Source organism: Rhincodon typus, chromosome 5, assembly GCF_021869965.1.
Source record: "Rhincodon typus isolate 14 chromosome 5, sRhiTyp1.1, whole genome shotgun sequence".
Taxonomy (NCBI): Eukaryota; Metazoa; Chordata; class Chondrichthyes; order Orectolobiformes; family Rhincodontidae; genus Rhincodon; species Rhincodon typus.
The window spans coordinates 6,531,156-6,544,332 of NC_063336.1; the positions used below are offsets into that span (position 1 = coordinate 6,531,156).

A 13,177-nucleotide genomic window follows, 5' to 3' on the forward strand; every position below is an offset into this window, starting at 1 on the left:
GTCTCGACCCAAAACGTCAGATTTCCTGCTCCTCTGATGCTGCTTGGCCTGCTGTGTTCATCCAGCTCTACACCTTGTTATCTCAGATTCTCTAGCATTGGCAGTTCCTACTATCTCTCATCAATCATGTTCTGTTTTCCTTTAAATGAACTTGATGGTTTTAGCATAAGCACACACTGTACATTTGGTTTTAACAATAAGACAGGAGTTTATTACTTAAAATTAGAAATAAAATAAAGCAAACTAAATTCTTCACATATAACACAATTTGAAAGATTTCAGAACACACAGCAAAACAAAATGTCATCTACTCCCCAATGCCATCATATTACAGTTATTCAAAAGTCCAGAGAAATTCCTTCTCTATCAAATCTATAGGTTTTTCATAACTGCTTCTTTTCAGTTCTAGTCCTGTGCGCTGTGAACCCTTTTTGTCTGAGATCTTGGACTTTCTGACCAAACACTGCTGGCCTGGAAGTTCTTAGAAACTACAACTGTTACACTGAGATAACTTATTTCCTTAACTGATATGAGCAATCTTCTTTTTATAGGAGAGGCTTTCTTGTGTCTGACTTCAGGTCTCCTTTCAACCGCCCAAAACTTTTGAACTAAACTTAAAACAGACTTGCTCATTCCTAGATTCTGCTACACCAGTGGCTTGATATTTTCTCTCTGAAGCCATTCACAGTATGAAGAAACTTCCATTAACACTCTTGGAGGCACTCCAGAAGTGGTTTAAAATTATGGTTCTGGAAAGACTGACCCAGTTAATTTTTAAACTCCTTCACAAATGGAGAAGAGTACTCATATGCCACAAGTTCAAATTTCAAACTCTAAAAGAAATTATATATAAATCACCCCACAAGGGGATAACATTTGTAATTCTTCACACACTATCCTGGAAACTAAAGAAGGCAGTAAATTATGAGCAGTGCCTGTGCAACTTCCACTTTCATTTCCCTCAGTTGCCTAGATGTATCTCATCCAGTCTGGTACTTTAGCAAGTTTAAGGACAGACAACTTATCCAATACATCTTCCTTAGTAATTTTAAACCTTTCAAGTGTCTGAACTACCTTCTGTTTCACTTTGATTGGTGCAGCATCTTCCTTGGGAGAGGAAGATGCAAAATATCTATTTAATACCTCAGCCATCCCTTCCCCCTTCATGAATAAATTACCTCTTTGGTTGCTTATCAGCTCCACTCTCTTCTCATGCCCTCACTTTCCTGATCATCGATTGGGTGAAGATTTTTACAGTTCCTCTCTGAACCTTCTATATTCAACCTGGCTTTTATTTGAATTAGCTTCTGACATCTGTCATGAGCACACTTTGTCATAGAGTCATATGGAAACAGACCCTTCGGTCCAATTCATCCATGCTGACCAGGTATCTCAAACCTAACTTTTCTTATCCAGGGAACTCTGGATGGCGTGCTCCACCTTTTCCCTTTATAGGAATACACCTTGAATTTGCCCAAACTATCTCTTTAAAAGTAGCCTATTGCTCATTCAATCAATCTTTGATTGCAATTTATCTGGGTCAGATCCATTCTCACCCCATTGAAGTTAAATTATCCTGAGTTAATTATTCTTACTCCATGTTCTTTATGATTGCGAGCCTAAACCTTATGGTACAATGATCACTTTCCCCGAAAAATTAACTACTAATACATGATTCACTTGGACCAGCTTGTTCCCAAAACCCATATCTAAACAGTGCCTCTTTTCTCTCTGGACTGGAAATATACTACTGTAGAAAATTTTCTTGAGCACCCTTGAGGAACTTTGTCCCTCTGAACCCTTAACGCTCTGACTATCTATAGTTAATAGTCACTCTACATGGGTATAATGCGCTAAGCTAAAAATTGTGATTCGAGATATTAGCAAAGACTACTTGAGGGGACAGCAGCTTATATCAGGGCTTCCACCACCAGTGGCTGTCAACTGATCAAGAACAAATGCTTTTGCAAAATAAAGAGATATTCCCACAAAAGATAAAGATAGAACATACAAATCCAGAGCACCCTGGATGATAAAGGAGATAGAAATGAAGTTAAAGAAGGAAAGGTGTTAAGAACCAAACTACATACAGAATGTTCAGAACGGAAGTGAAAAAGCAAAGGTGAAAAGCAAACAGATATCTTGAAAAAAGACTGGCAACTAACATAAAATGAAATCCCAAAGTCTCCTGTATGTACATCATTATAGGAATGGGTCAATTAGAGACCAAAGGGGATTTACATTCAGAGGCAAGAGGCATGCTTGAGGTGTTAAATAAATACTCATCATCTGTCTTTACCTACAAGACAAACGCTGCCTAAGCCATGGTAATTGAGGAGGAAGGTCAATCACTAAAATGATTTAAAATTGGTAAGGAGGAGCCGTATTGGATAAAGTGTTGGTATTTAAATTTGATAAGACATCAGGGTCAGTCAAGGTGCATCCAAGGATGTTGAAGGAAGTGAGAATGGATATTGAAGAGGCACTGCCCATTTTCTTTCAATCTTCCCTGGATTTGAGTGTGGTGCCAGGTGACTGGAGAATTGTGAACAGTATACCCTTATTCAAAAAGGTTGTAAACATCAGCCCAGCAATTGCAGACCAGACTGTTTAACGTCAGTGGTGGGGAAATTTCTAGAAACCATTATTTGGAATAGAATTAGTGGAAAAATGCGGATTAGGTTAGAATGGTCAGCATGGCTTTGTGAAGAGAGAATCTAAGTGACTTGCTGCCATCCTTTGAAGAGATAACAGAGTGGGTTGGTGAGAGCAATGCTATTGGAATGGTGTATGTGGACTTCCAGAAAGTGCTTGATACAGTGCCACCCAACAGACCCGTAAGGAAAGTTCTAACTTGCGGAATAAAAGTGACACAGCAACATCGATATGAAATTGGCAGAGGGATAGGGGACAAAGTAATTGTCAGTTGGTATTTTTCAGGCTGGAAGAAGATTTGTGGAGCTCCCCAGGGGTTGATATTTGCTTTTCCTAATGTATTAATGGTCTAGATTGTGTGTTCAGAGGACAATTTCAAAGTTTTTATATGACACAAAACTTGGAAGAATTGTACACTGTGAGGAGGACAGTATGGAACTCCAAAAGGACATTGACAAGTTAGTGGAGAGGGTGGATAGGTGGCAGATGAGGTTCAATGCAGGGAAGTGTAGAGTGATGCACTTTGGTGAGAAGACCACGGAGAGACAATGTAAAACTGTTCTAAAGGTTTTGCAAGAGCATAGAGACCTGGTGCATGTAAATTAAGTGTATAAATCATTAAATGTGACAAGACAGAGAGAGCTGTTAATAAACATTATTCTAAGCTTTATTAATATGGGCATAGAGTGTGAGAGCAGCGAGATTATGATGAGCTTAAAAACACTGATTAGATCTCAGCTGGTGTATTGTGTACAGTTCTAGGCACCACACTATAAGAAGGATGTGAATGAACTGGAGAGAGTACAGAAAAAATATGCAAGAATGGTTCGGGAATGAAATTCTTCAGTTGTGAGGATAGATTGGAGAAGTTTTTTCTTGGAGAGGAGAAGACTAAGAGGGGATTTTGTAGAAGTTTTCAAAATCATGAGGGGCCTGGGCACAGCAGATGAGAATTTTAAATTGTTACCTTTTCAAAATGGATTGAGAACCAGAGGGCACAGTTTCAATGTGTTTTACAATAGTTGCAAATTCAAGGTGAGAAAAACTGTTTTCACAGTGTGAGTAATTAGAGAATGGAATGCTCTGCGTGGAAGTGTGGTGAAGGCAGGTTCACTGTGACACTCAAAAAAACATTGGAGGATTATTTAAATAGAAATGATGTGCAGAGTTACAGTGGTAAGGTACAGGGAGAGCCAGTGCCAAATGGCCTCCTTTTACATGGTGAGCATTCTATGAATGAATCTGCAATCATCTGTCAGTACCACCAGCAGTAATTTTTGTGTGTATACGCGTGTGTTTTTTTTTAATTGAAACAACCAATATAATGGCTACCATGATCTAAGTATTTGTGGTTTCTGATCTCCTCCCAACAGGCTTGCATTCTTGCAGTTTTAAAGTGAAAGAGGTACAGATAAGCAAATTAAGCCCGTCTCATTTATTTATAGCAAAGTTTCTACATTTTATTGTTGCTTTCTGTTTTCACCAAGTCATCGAGACGACCGATGGTCAGATGATCCCTATGACAGAGACAAGCGGCAGGCAGAGTGGAATTTCCACAAGGACAGCTTCTTCTGTGATGTTCCCAGTAAGTGCCATATTCTTGATAGAGTCACTTGGCCTTTGTTGAAATACTGATCTCCAGTAGCATAGTGCAGTGCCTTATGGGGATCTGCGGCCTGGATGTGTTGTTGAGCACCTAAAGTGGAAGCTATGTCTAACTTGGCTCATCTCTTCTAATCCTGCTGTTCAGCTGATGAGGTCTGTCTAAATAGGCACATCCTAAAGCCAAGTGGAGGCTAAGAGTTAGGGAAAATTCCTTTTCTTTTGCTGAATTTATTTGTTTATCCCCAGCTCCTCTGGCCTGGAGTACAGCTAGCTGATCAAGTACCGAAATAAAAACAGCAGAAAATGGAGAATGACACTGTCATAGTGACTGTCAGAGATTAAAACAAAAAACAAAAGGAGTAGATAATGAAAATATATGCAGGAAAGTAAAATTATAATAGTGTTCGATATGTAAATGTTCCCATTAGAGAAGGAGCAAAACTTAGTAAATAAGGCAGGGCAAGTGACTGAAGTGTTAGTAGAGGGACTCTTTGGGACTAGTGATCATGATTCTATTAGATTTAAAATAATTATGGAAAAGGATAAACCGTCCATAAAATTAAAGTTCTTAATTGGAGTAAGGCAAATTTTAATGATATGAGACAAGAACTTTCAAAAGTTGATTGGAGTAGCCTGTTTACGTGTAAAAGGGACGACTGATGAATGAGAGGCGTTCAAAAATGTAATTACAAGAGGTCAGAGGCATTGAGTTCCTGTTGGAGTGAAAGATAAGGCTGGTAAGACCAGGGAACAATGGATGAAAAAAGATATTGAGGTTTTAGTCAAGAATAAAAAAGAATCATTTATTAGGTATAGACAAAGGGGATCAAATGAATCTCTTGAAGAGTATGAAAAGTGTAGGGGCATTCTTAAGAGGAAAATCAGGAAGGCATAGAGGGGATATGAGATAGCCTTGGCAGATAAGATTAAGTATAATCCAAAGAATTTCTATAAGTACATTAAGAACAAAAGAGCAACTCGGGAGAGAGAGTGAGAGTAGGGTCCTTTAAAGCTCAAAGAGGTCATCTTTGTGTTGAGCCTCAGGAGATGAGAGAGATATTAATTGAATATTTCGCATGAGTTTTTACTGTGAAGAAAGAAATAGAGGCTCGGGAACTCAGGGAAATAAATATTGATGTTTTGAAAACAGTTCACATTACAGAAGAGGAAGTGCTGGAGGTCTTAGAAAACATAAAAGTGGATAAAACTTTGGGACCTGACCAAGTGTATCCCAGGACATTGTGGGAAGTTAGGGAAGAAATTGCAGGGCCCCTTGCAGAAATATTTCAATGATTTATAACCTCGGGCAAGGTGCCAACAGACTGAAGGATGGTTAATGTTGGGCCATTGTTTAAGAAAGGCTGTAAGGAGAAGCCTGGGAACAATTGAACTGTGAGTCTGACGTCAGTGTTGGGTAAGTTGTCGGAGGTGATTCTGAAAGATGGGATTTACATGCATTTGGAGAGGCAAGAACTGATTAGGGATAGTCAGCATGGTTTTATCTAAGGGAAGTCATAGCTCACAAACTTGATTGAGTTTTTTGAGGAAGTAGCCAAGAAGATTGATGAGGTCAGAACAATAGACATTGTTTACTTGGACTTTAGTAAAGCCTTTAATAAGGTTCCAATGGTAGACTAATTTAGTAAAGTTCAATCTTATGGGATTGAGGGAGATTGCCTTTTGGATACAAAATTGACTTGATGGTAGGAGACAGAGGGTGGTGGTGGAGGGTTATTTTTCAGACTGGAGGCCTGTGACCAGCAGTGTTCGACAGGGATTGGTACTGGGTCCTCTTTTGTTTGTTGTTTATATAAACGATTAAATGAGAATATAGGAGACATGCTTAGTAAGTTTGAGGAAGACACCAAAATTGATGGTACAGTGGACAGTGATGAAGGTTGTCTAAGATTACAAAGAGATGTTGATCAATTGAGTCACTGGGCTGAGGAGTGGCAGATGGAGTTGAATTTGGATAAATGTGAGGTACTGCAATTTGATAATACAAACACGGCTAGGACTTATACAGTTAATGGTAGGGCCCTGAGTAGTGTTGTAGAACAGAGAGACCTGGAGGTTCAGGTACACAACTCTTTGAACTTTGCATCACAGGTAGACAGGGAGGTTCAGAAAGTGTTTAGTACGCTTGCCATTATTGCTTAGACCTTTGAGTGTAGGCATTGGGCAGTCATGTTGAGGTTGTACAGGACATTGGTGAGGCCTCATCAGGAGTACTGTATATAGTTCTGGGCGCCCTGTTATAGGAAGGATATTATTAAATTGGAGAGGTTTCAGAAAAGATTTATCAGGATGTTGCCAGGAGTGGAGGGTTTGAATTATAAGGTTTGAGTATAGGCTGGGACATTTTTCACTGGAACATAGGAGGTGTAGGGGTGACCTTTTAGAGGTTTATAAAATTATGATGGGCATAGTTAATGTGCATAGCAAAGGTTTTTTTCCTAAGGTTGGGGGAGTTCAAAACTAGGGGGCATATTTTTAAGGTGAGAGGAAAGAATTTAAAAAGGCCACAAGGGGCAACTTTTTTGCACAGATTGTGGTTCTTATGTGGACTGAACTGCCAGAGGAAATGATGGATGCAGGTACAGTCACAACATTTAAAAAACATTTTGATAAGTACATGATTAGGACAAGTTTGGAGGGACATGGGCCAAATGCAGGCACGCAGGACTAGTTTAGTTTGGGAACATGGTCGGCACGGACTAGTTGGACCGAAGGGTCTGTTTCCATGCTGTATGGCTCTATGATTGTGACTGTATGACTAACAAACTGTCATTTGGTAATACAGGACTTTAGTATTGCTGAAAAAAGGCACATTTTGTCAAAGCATTTCATCTTGAACTTGTTGGAACATTCGAAAAATTGCCAATGTGAAGGTAGATGGTACTGAGCAGACGAGTGGTACTGATGGAGCAACGGACTAACAATTAAGAAGCTTAATGGAATGTTGTACTTTCTTATGAGAGGAATTGATCAGAAAAGTAAGGATAAATAAAAGTAAAGTTACGGTGGATGCCAGTGCTGTTTTTAGCTGGGGGAGAAACTGGATCCCACAAATAAACAGAACAATGAAATGTCTGCTTACGTTGCATTTGTCAATGACCTGAGGACTGGCCTGGTGCAGTGGGAGTGTCCCTGCTTCTGCATTCTAATCCCATCTCCCAAACATGCATCGTGATATTTCTGAACACGTTTGGTTATAAATATATAGATTGGTTCTGGTCTCCCTGCTTTCGGAATGATGTTGTTAAACTTGAAAGGGTTCAGAAAAGATTTACAAGGATGTTGCCAGGGTTGAAGGGTTTGAGCCAAAGGAAGAGGCTGAATAGACTGGGGCTATGTTCCCTAGGGTATTGGAGGCTGAGAGGTGACCTTATAGAGGTTTATAAAATCATGAGGGGCATGGATATGGTGAACAGTCAAGGGCTTTTCCCGAGGGTGGGGGAGTCCAAAACTAGAGGGCATAGGTTTAAGGTGAGAGGGGAAAGAATTAAAAGGGACCTAGGGGGTAATGTTTTCACACAGAGGGTGGTGCCTGTGTGGAATGAGCTGCCAGAGGAAGTGGTGAAGGCTGGTACAATTACAACATATAAAAGGCATCTGGATGTGTATATGAATAGGAAGGGTTTAGAGGGATATGGGCCAAATGCTGCCAAATGGGAGTAGATTTATATAGAATATCTGGTTAGCATGGATGAGTTGGACCGAAGGGACTGTTTCAGTGCTGTATATCTCTATGACTCCATGGTATAATTCACATTGATGTGCAACGGAAAAGTATTGGTCAGATGGAACAAGGAAGGTAGCTTTTCTTCCCTAAAGGATATTGGTGAGCCAATTGAGTTTTATTACAATGCAGTAGTTCCTTGATTCCTTTAATGATATGGGGTTTTTATTTCCTCATTTTTAAACCTTACTTCAAGTTCTCAAGTTGGTACAGAGGAATTTAATTTCATGTTCTCTGTAATTAATACTCCAGGACTGTAGATTTCTGTTCCATGTAATTATCACATTATCTTACCGTTTACTCACACCCAGCCTCTGAGTTAGTAGGCCAGTTGTGTAAGCCATGGAGGAAACTGCAGGACTCTATTTTGCATTTTTGAGAAATGTATGTTGAAGTGTTTGCCAGTTCCTAACCCTCTTACCCTGCTCTGTAGGTGACCGATACTCTCGGGTCGTGTTTGCTTCAGCAGATGGGGAAAACTTGTGGCGAACGCAATCAATTAAATCAATGTGCAATCTTGACAATGCCAGGGTATGTACTTTTATCACAAGTATTTATTTTCTGTTTCCATCTTGCTTCCTTGAGCTCCTGCTCTAACCCCGAGCATCAAGGATGGGATAAACAGGAGGGTTTATTTGAAGGTGAAGAGTGGGAGGATTTTGATGGTACTTGAGGAAAGATTTCTTTGATCCAGAGGGTAGTGGGGCTCTGGAATGCACTGGCTGGGGGTGTAATTGAGGCGAGAAACCTCCATGCCCTTTAAAAAATATGTGGATGAGCACTTGGAATATCAGCACATTCAAGGCCAGGGCCTAATGCTGGAAAGTGAGAGTTTGTGTATTTTTTTGGCAATACAGGCTAAAGGACCTCTTCTGTACTGTCTGACTCTAAGTGTAGACCTTTTAATTGATCTGAGCCTCACCAGCCCACTTTTGAATCATATCCCTGACTTATTTTCCCTGTTTGGAAATGCCTGTTCATAGAATCTCTACAGTGTGGAAGCAGGTCATTTGGCCCATCGAGTCCACATTGGCCCTCTGAAGAGAACCCCACCCAGACCCAGCCCCCTACCCTATCCCCATAACCCTTACATTTACGATGACTAATCCACCTAACCTGCACATCTTGGACTGTGGGGTGAAACTGGAGCAACTGAGGAAACCCACGCAGACACGGGGAGAACGTGCAAACTCCACACAGACAGTTGCCTGAGGATGGAATCAAACTCGGTTCCCTGGCACTGTGAGGCAGCAGTGCTAACCACTGAGCCACTGTGCCATCTGGGCATGGTTGAACCCATTGTTCAACCCACTGTTGAACCCATTTCTAACATTTGCTTTAACTGTCTTCATGACAGCTGTGGAATATTTTGTGGAGGCCCTCCTGTTTAAGCTTATAATGGCCCATTGAATGGAAGGAGGTTGGTGCTATGGGTTGCTTGGGGGTGGGATGTTGTATTCAAAGGATGTCTGAAGCTGCTGCTCCAGTTGCTGAGGCCATGGTAAAGGTCATGGAGCATTGGGTTTTAAGGCAAGAGATATAGAATGACAGCAAGAGTCAGTCTAACTAGATTCTAATCCTAATTCCCTTCAGTCACCTCTTTGAGTCACACCAGGACTTGAAATGAATCTTGAGAGTCTGCTAAATTATTCAATTTATTAAATGATTCATTAAAACAAAATCTATTATTTTACAGAACCCAGTGTCTAAAACTGGTTTGAATTTCTTTTTAATATGGTCTATATTACTGCAGATCCGTTCACACTCGCAGTTTGGGGAACTTTGTCAGAGGACCTCAGCTGCCTCCTGCTGCCCCAGCTGGACACTGGGCAACTACATCGCCATCCTCAACAATCGATCGTCCTGCCAGAAAATCACCGAGCGAGACGTGGCGCACACGCTGAAACTCCTCCGCTCCTGTGTTAAATATTACCACAACGGGACCCTAGGGCCGGAATGCTGGGACAAGACCACGCGTCGTAAAGACCAGCTCAAGTGCACATCTGTGCCGCGCAAGTGCACCAAGTACAACGCTGTTTACCAAATCCTTCATTATTTGGTGGACAAAGACTTTTTGAGCCCACAGACATTGGACTACGTGATTCCAGCATTAAAGTACAGCATGCTGTTCGTCCCCACTGAGAAAGGGAAAAGCATGATGGACATTTACTTGGACAATTTTGAGAACTGGAACTGTTCAGATGGTGTCACCACCATTGCAGGAATCGAGTTTGGGATCAAGCACAACTTGTTCCAGGACTACCTTCTGATGGATACTGTGTATCCTGCCATTGCGATTGTGGTTGTTCTGTTGATAATGTGCATGTACACCAGGTCCATGTTCATCACTTTGATGACCATGTTCGCCATCATCAGCTCCTTAATCGTCTCCTACTTCCTCTACAGGATTGTGTTTGGCTTCAAGTTTTTCCCCTTCATGAACCTCACAGCACTGATTATCCTGGTGGGGATAGGGGCTGATGATGCCTTTGTGCTGTGCGATGTCTGGAACCATACCAAGTTCGACAAGCCCAAGGCTGAGTTGGCGGAAACCGTGAGTGTCACCCTGCGTCACGCGGCCCTCTCCATGTTTGTCACCAGCTTCACCACCGCAGCTGCCTTCTACGCCAACTATGTCAGCAACATCACTGCCATCCGCTGCTTTGGTGTCTACGCTGGCACTGCCATCCTGGTCAATTACATTCTGATGGTGACTTGGCTGCCAGCGGTGGTGGTGCTGCATGAACGTTACCTGTTACACTTTTTCCAGTGCGGTGAGAGGCCTGGCCAGCGAGCTGAGCACAACGGCTACCTGGCCCAGCTCTGTTGCCGGCTGCAGCGCCTCCTGCTGGCTGCCTCCGAGACCTCCCGCATATTCTTCGAGAAGGTGCTGCCCTGCATCGTCATCAAGTTCCGCTACATCTGGCTCTGCTGGTTCCTTGCCCTGACCGTCGGCGGCGCCTACATCGTCTGCGTGGACCCCAAGATGAAGTTGCCGTCGCTCGAGCTCTCCGAGTTCCAGGTCTTCCGCTCATCGCACCCCTTCGAGCGCTACGATGCCGAATTCCGCCGGCTGTTTGTGTTCGAACGGGTGCACCACGGTGAGGAGCTACACATGCCCATCACGTTGGTGTGGGGCATTGCCCCCGTGGATGCTGGCGACCCCCTCAACCCACACAACAAAGGCCAGCTGCGGCTGGACTCGACGTTCGATGTGGCCAGTCCCAGCTCACAGCTCTGGCTTCTGCACTTCTGCCAGCGCCTGAGGAACCAGAGCTTCTTTCACCAGACCGACGAGCAGGACTTCACCAGCTGCTTTGTGGAGACCTTCCGCCAGTGGATGGAGAACCAGGACTGTGAGGAGCCCACCTTGTACCCGTGCTGCAGCCAGTCCACCTTCCCCTACAAGCAGGAGGTGTTTGAGCTCTGCATCAAGCGGGCCATCATGGAGCTGGAGCACAGTACTGGCTACCACTTGGACAGCAAGACCCCGGGGCCCCGCTTTGACATCAACGACACCATCCGGGCTGTGGTGCTGCAGTTTCAGAGCACCTACCTCTTCACGCTGGCCTATGAGAAGATGAGCCGATTCTACAAAGAGGTGGATGCCTGGATTGTGGAGGAGCTGAAAGCTGCTCCAGCTGGCCTCAGCAATGGCTGGTTTGTCAGCGGCCTGGAATTCTTTGACCTTCAGGACAGCCTGTCCGATGGCACCCTGGTGGCCATGGGCCTGTCGGTGGCCGTGGCCTTCAGCGTCATGTTACTCACCACCCGCAATGTGGTGATTAGCCTCTACGCCATTGTCTCCATCACAGGCACCATCTTTGTCACAGTGGGCTCATTGGTGCTTCTGGGCTGGGAACTGAATGTGCTGGAGTCTGTCACCATCTCCGTGGCTGTGGGTTTAGCTGTCGACTTTGCCGTCCATTACGGTGTGGCCTACCGCCTGGCGCCAGAGGCAGACCGCGAGGGGAAGGTGGTCTTCTCCTTGAGCCGTATGGGCTCAGCTATTGCCATGGCCGCCCTGACCACCTTTGTGGCTGGTGCCATGATGATGCCCTCCACGGTTCTGGCGTACACGCAGCTCGGGACCTTCATGATGCTCATCATGTGCATCAGCTGGGGCTTTGCCACCTTCTTCTTCCAGTGTATGTGCCGCTGCCTGGGGCCACAGGGCTCCTGTGGCACCATTCCTCTGCCCAAAAGGTTGCAGTGCCACTGTTTGACACTGCCCCCACCTCCCCATGGTGGTCGCAGGCCGAGAGAGGGCAAGAGGGCCTGCCGTACCCACAAACACCAGCCAGCTGGTGGGGAGGGCAATCACCTGGACACTGAGCATGAACATTATGAGCTGGAGCCCCTGGCCACCAGGGAGGGTGGTGAGGCTGGGGAGAAGAGACCAGGCACCATGGGCGACAGCGAAGAACTGCGCACCGATCCTCGGCTATTGAACGGGACCCGAGTACCCACCTGCCGCCCAGGCAGACCGAACCGGCCAACAACCAACCTGCCGATGCAAACCAAGCCACCGCTGCCTCCGATCCGTTTTGTCCAGATGAGCACACGCCTGAACAGTGTCCCACACTCCCTGGACAGCGTCACTGCCCGAGTTCACACCAACCCCCATTAAAGCCCCTCCTCCACCACCCTCAGAGGGTTGAGGGGCAGTACTGGGGGAAGAAGCGGAGCAAGGGCAACCTGGAGTCTTCAACATCCAGCAGGCTGTGAGTGGTTTCTCATCCCATTTCCTTGATGCCTCGCTCTTCAGGGGTAACATGTTGCCACTGCCGGCCAGACAGCCTGGAGAGTCGTGCACGTGCCCACATGGCAGTGCCACCTCAGTGACTACAATCCCACCCCCCTGCAATCCACTCCCTCATTCACCATCCTGTACCCCATCCCTCTCCCCCACCTCCCTCCAACCCATTCCCTCACTCACCGTCCTGTACCCCATCCCTCTCCCCCACCCCCCTCCAACCCACTACCTTACTCACCGTCCTGAAATCCAAACCTCTACCCCACCCCCTCCAACCCACTCCCTCAATCACCGTCCTGTACCCCATCACTCTCCCACAGCCCCCTCCAACCCACTCCCTCACTCACCAACCTGTACCCCATCCCTCTCCCCCAGCCCCCTCCAACCTACTCCCTTACTCACCATCCTGAACCCCATCC

General features: G+C 44.8%; 1 protein-coding gene across 2 annotated transcripts in view; it reads left to right on the plus strand.

The window, feature by feature from the left end:
- The window catches only part of disp1 (dispatched homolog 1 (Drosophila)), a 111,562-nt gene extending 98,430 nt beyond the window's left edge, over positions 1-13,132 (plus strand). For both annotated transcript variants that reach the window (XM_048596851.1, XM_048596852.1), the window contains exons 6-8: positions 4,143-4,240; positions 8,436-8,533; positions 9,756-13,132. In XM_048596851.1, coding sequence (XP_048452808.1) covers positions 4,143-4,240; positions 8,436-8,533; positions 9,756-12,632 — 3,073 coding nt within the window. In that variant the 3' untranslated portion in view covers positions 12,633-13,132. The remainder of the gene's footprint in view (positions 1-4,142; positions 4,241-8,435; positions 8,534-9,755) is intronic.
- The last annotated feature ends 45 nt before the right edge of the window (positions 13,133-13,177 follow it).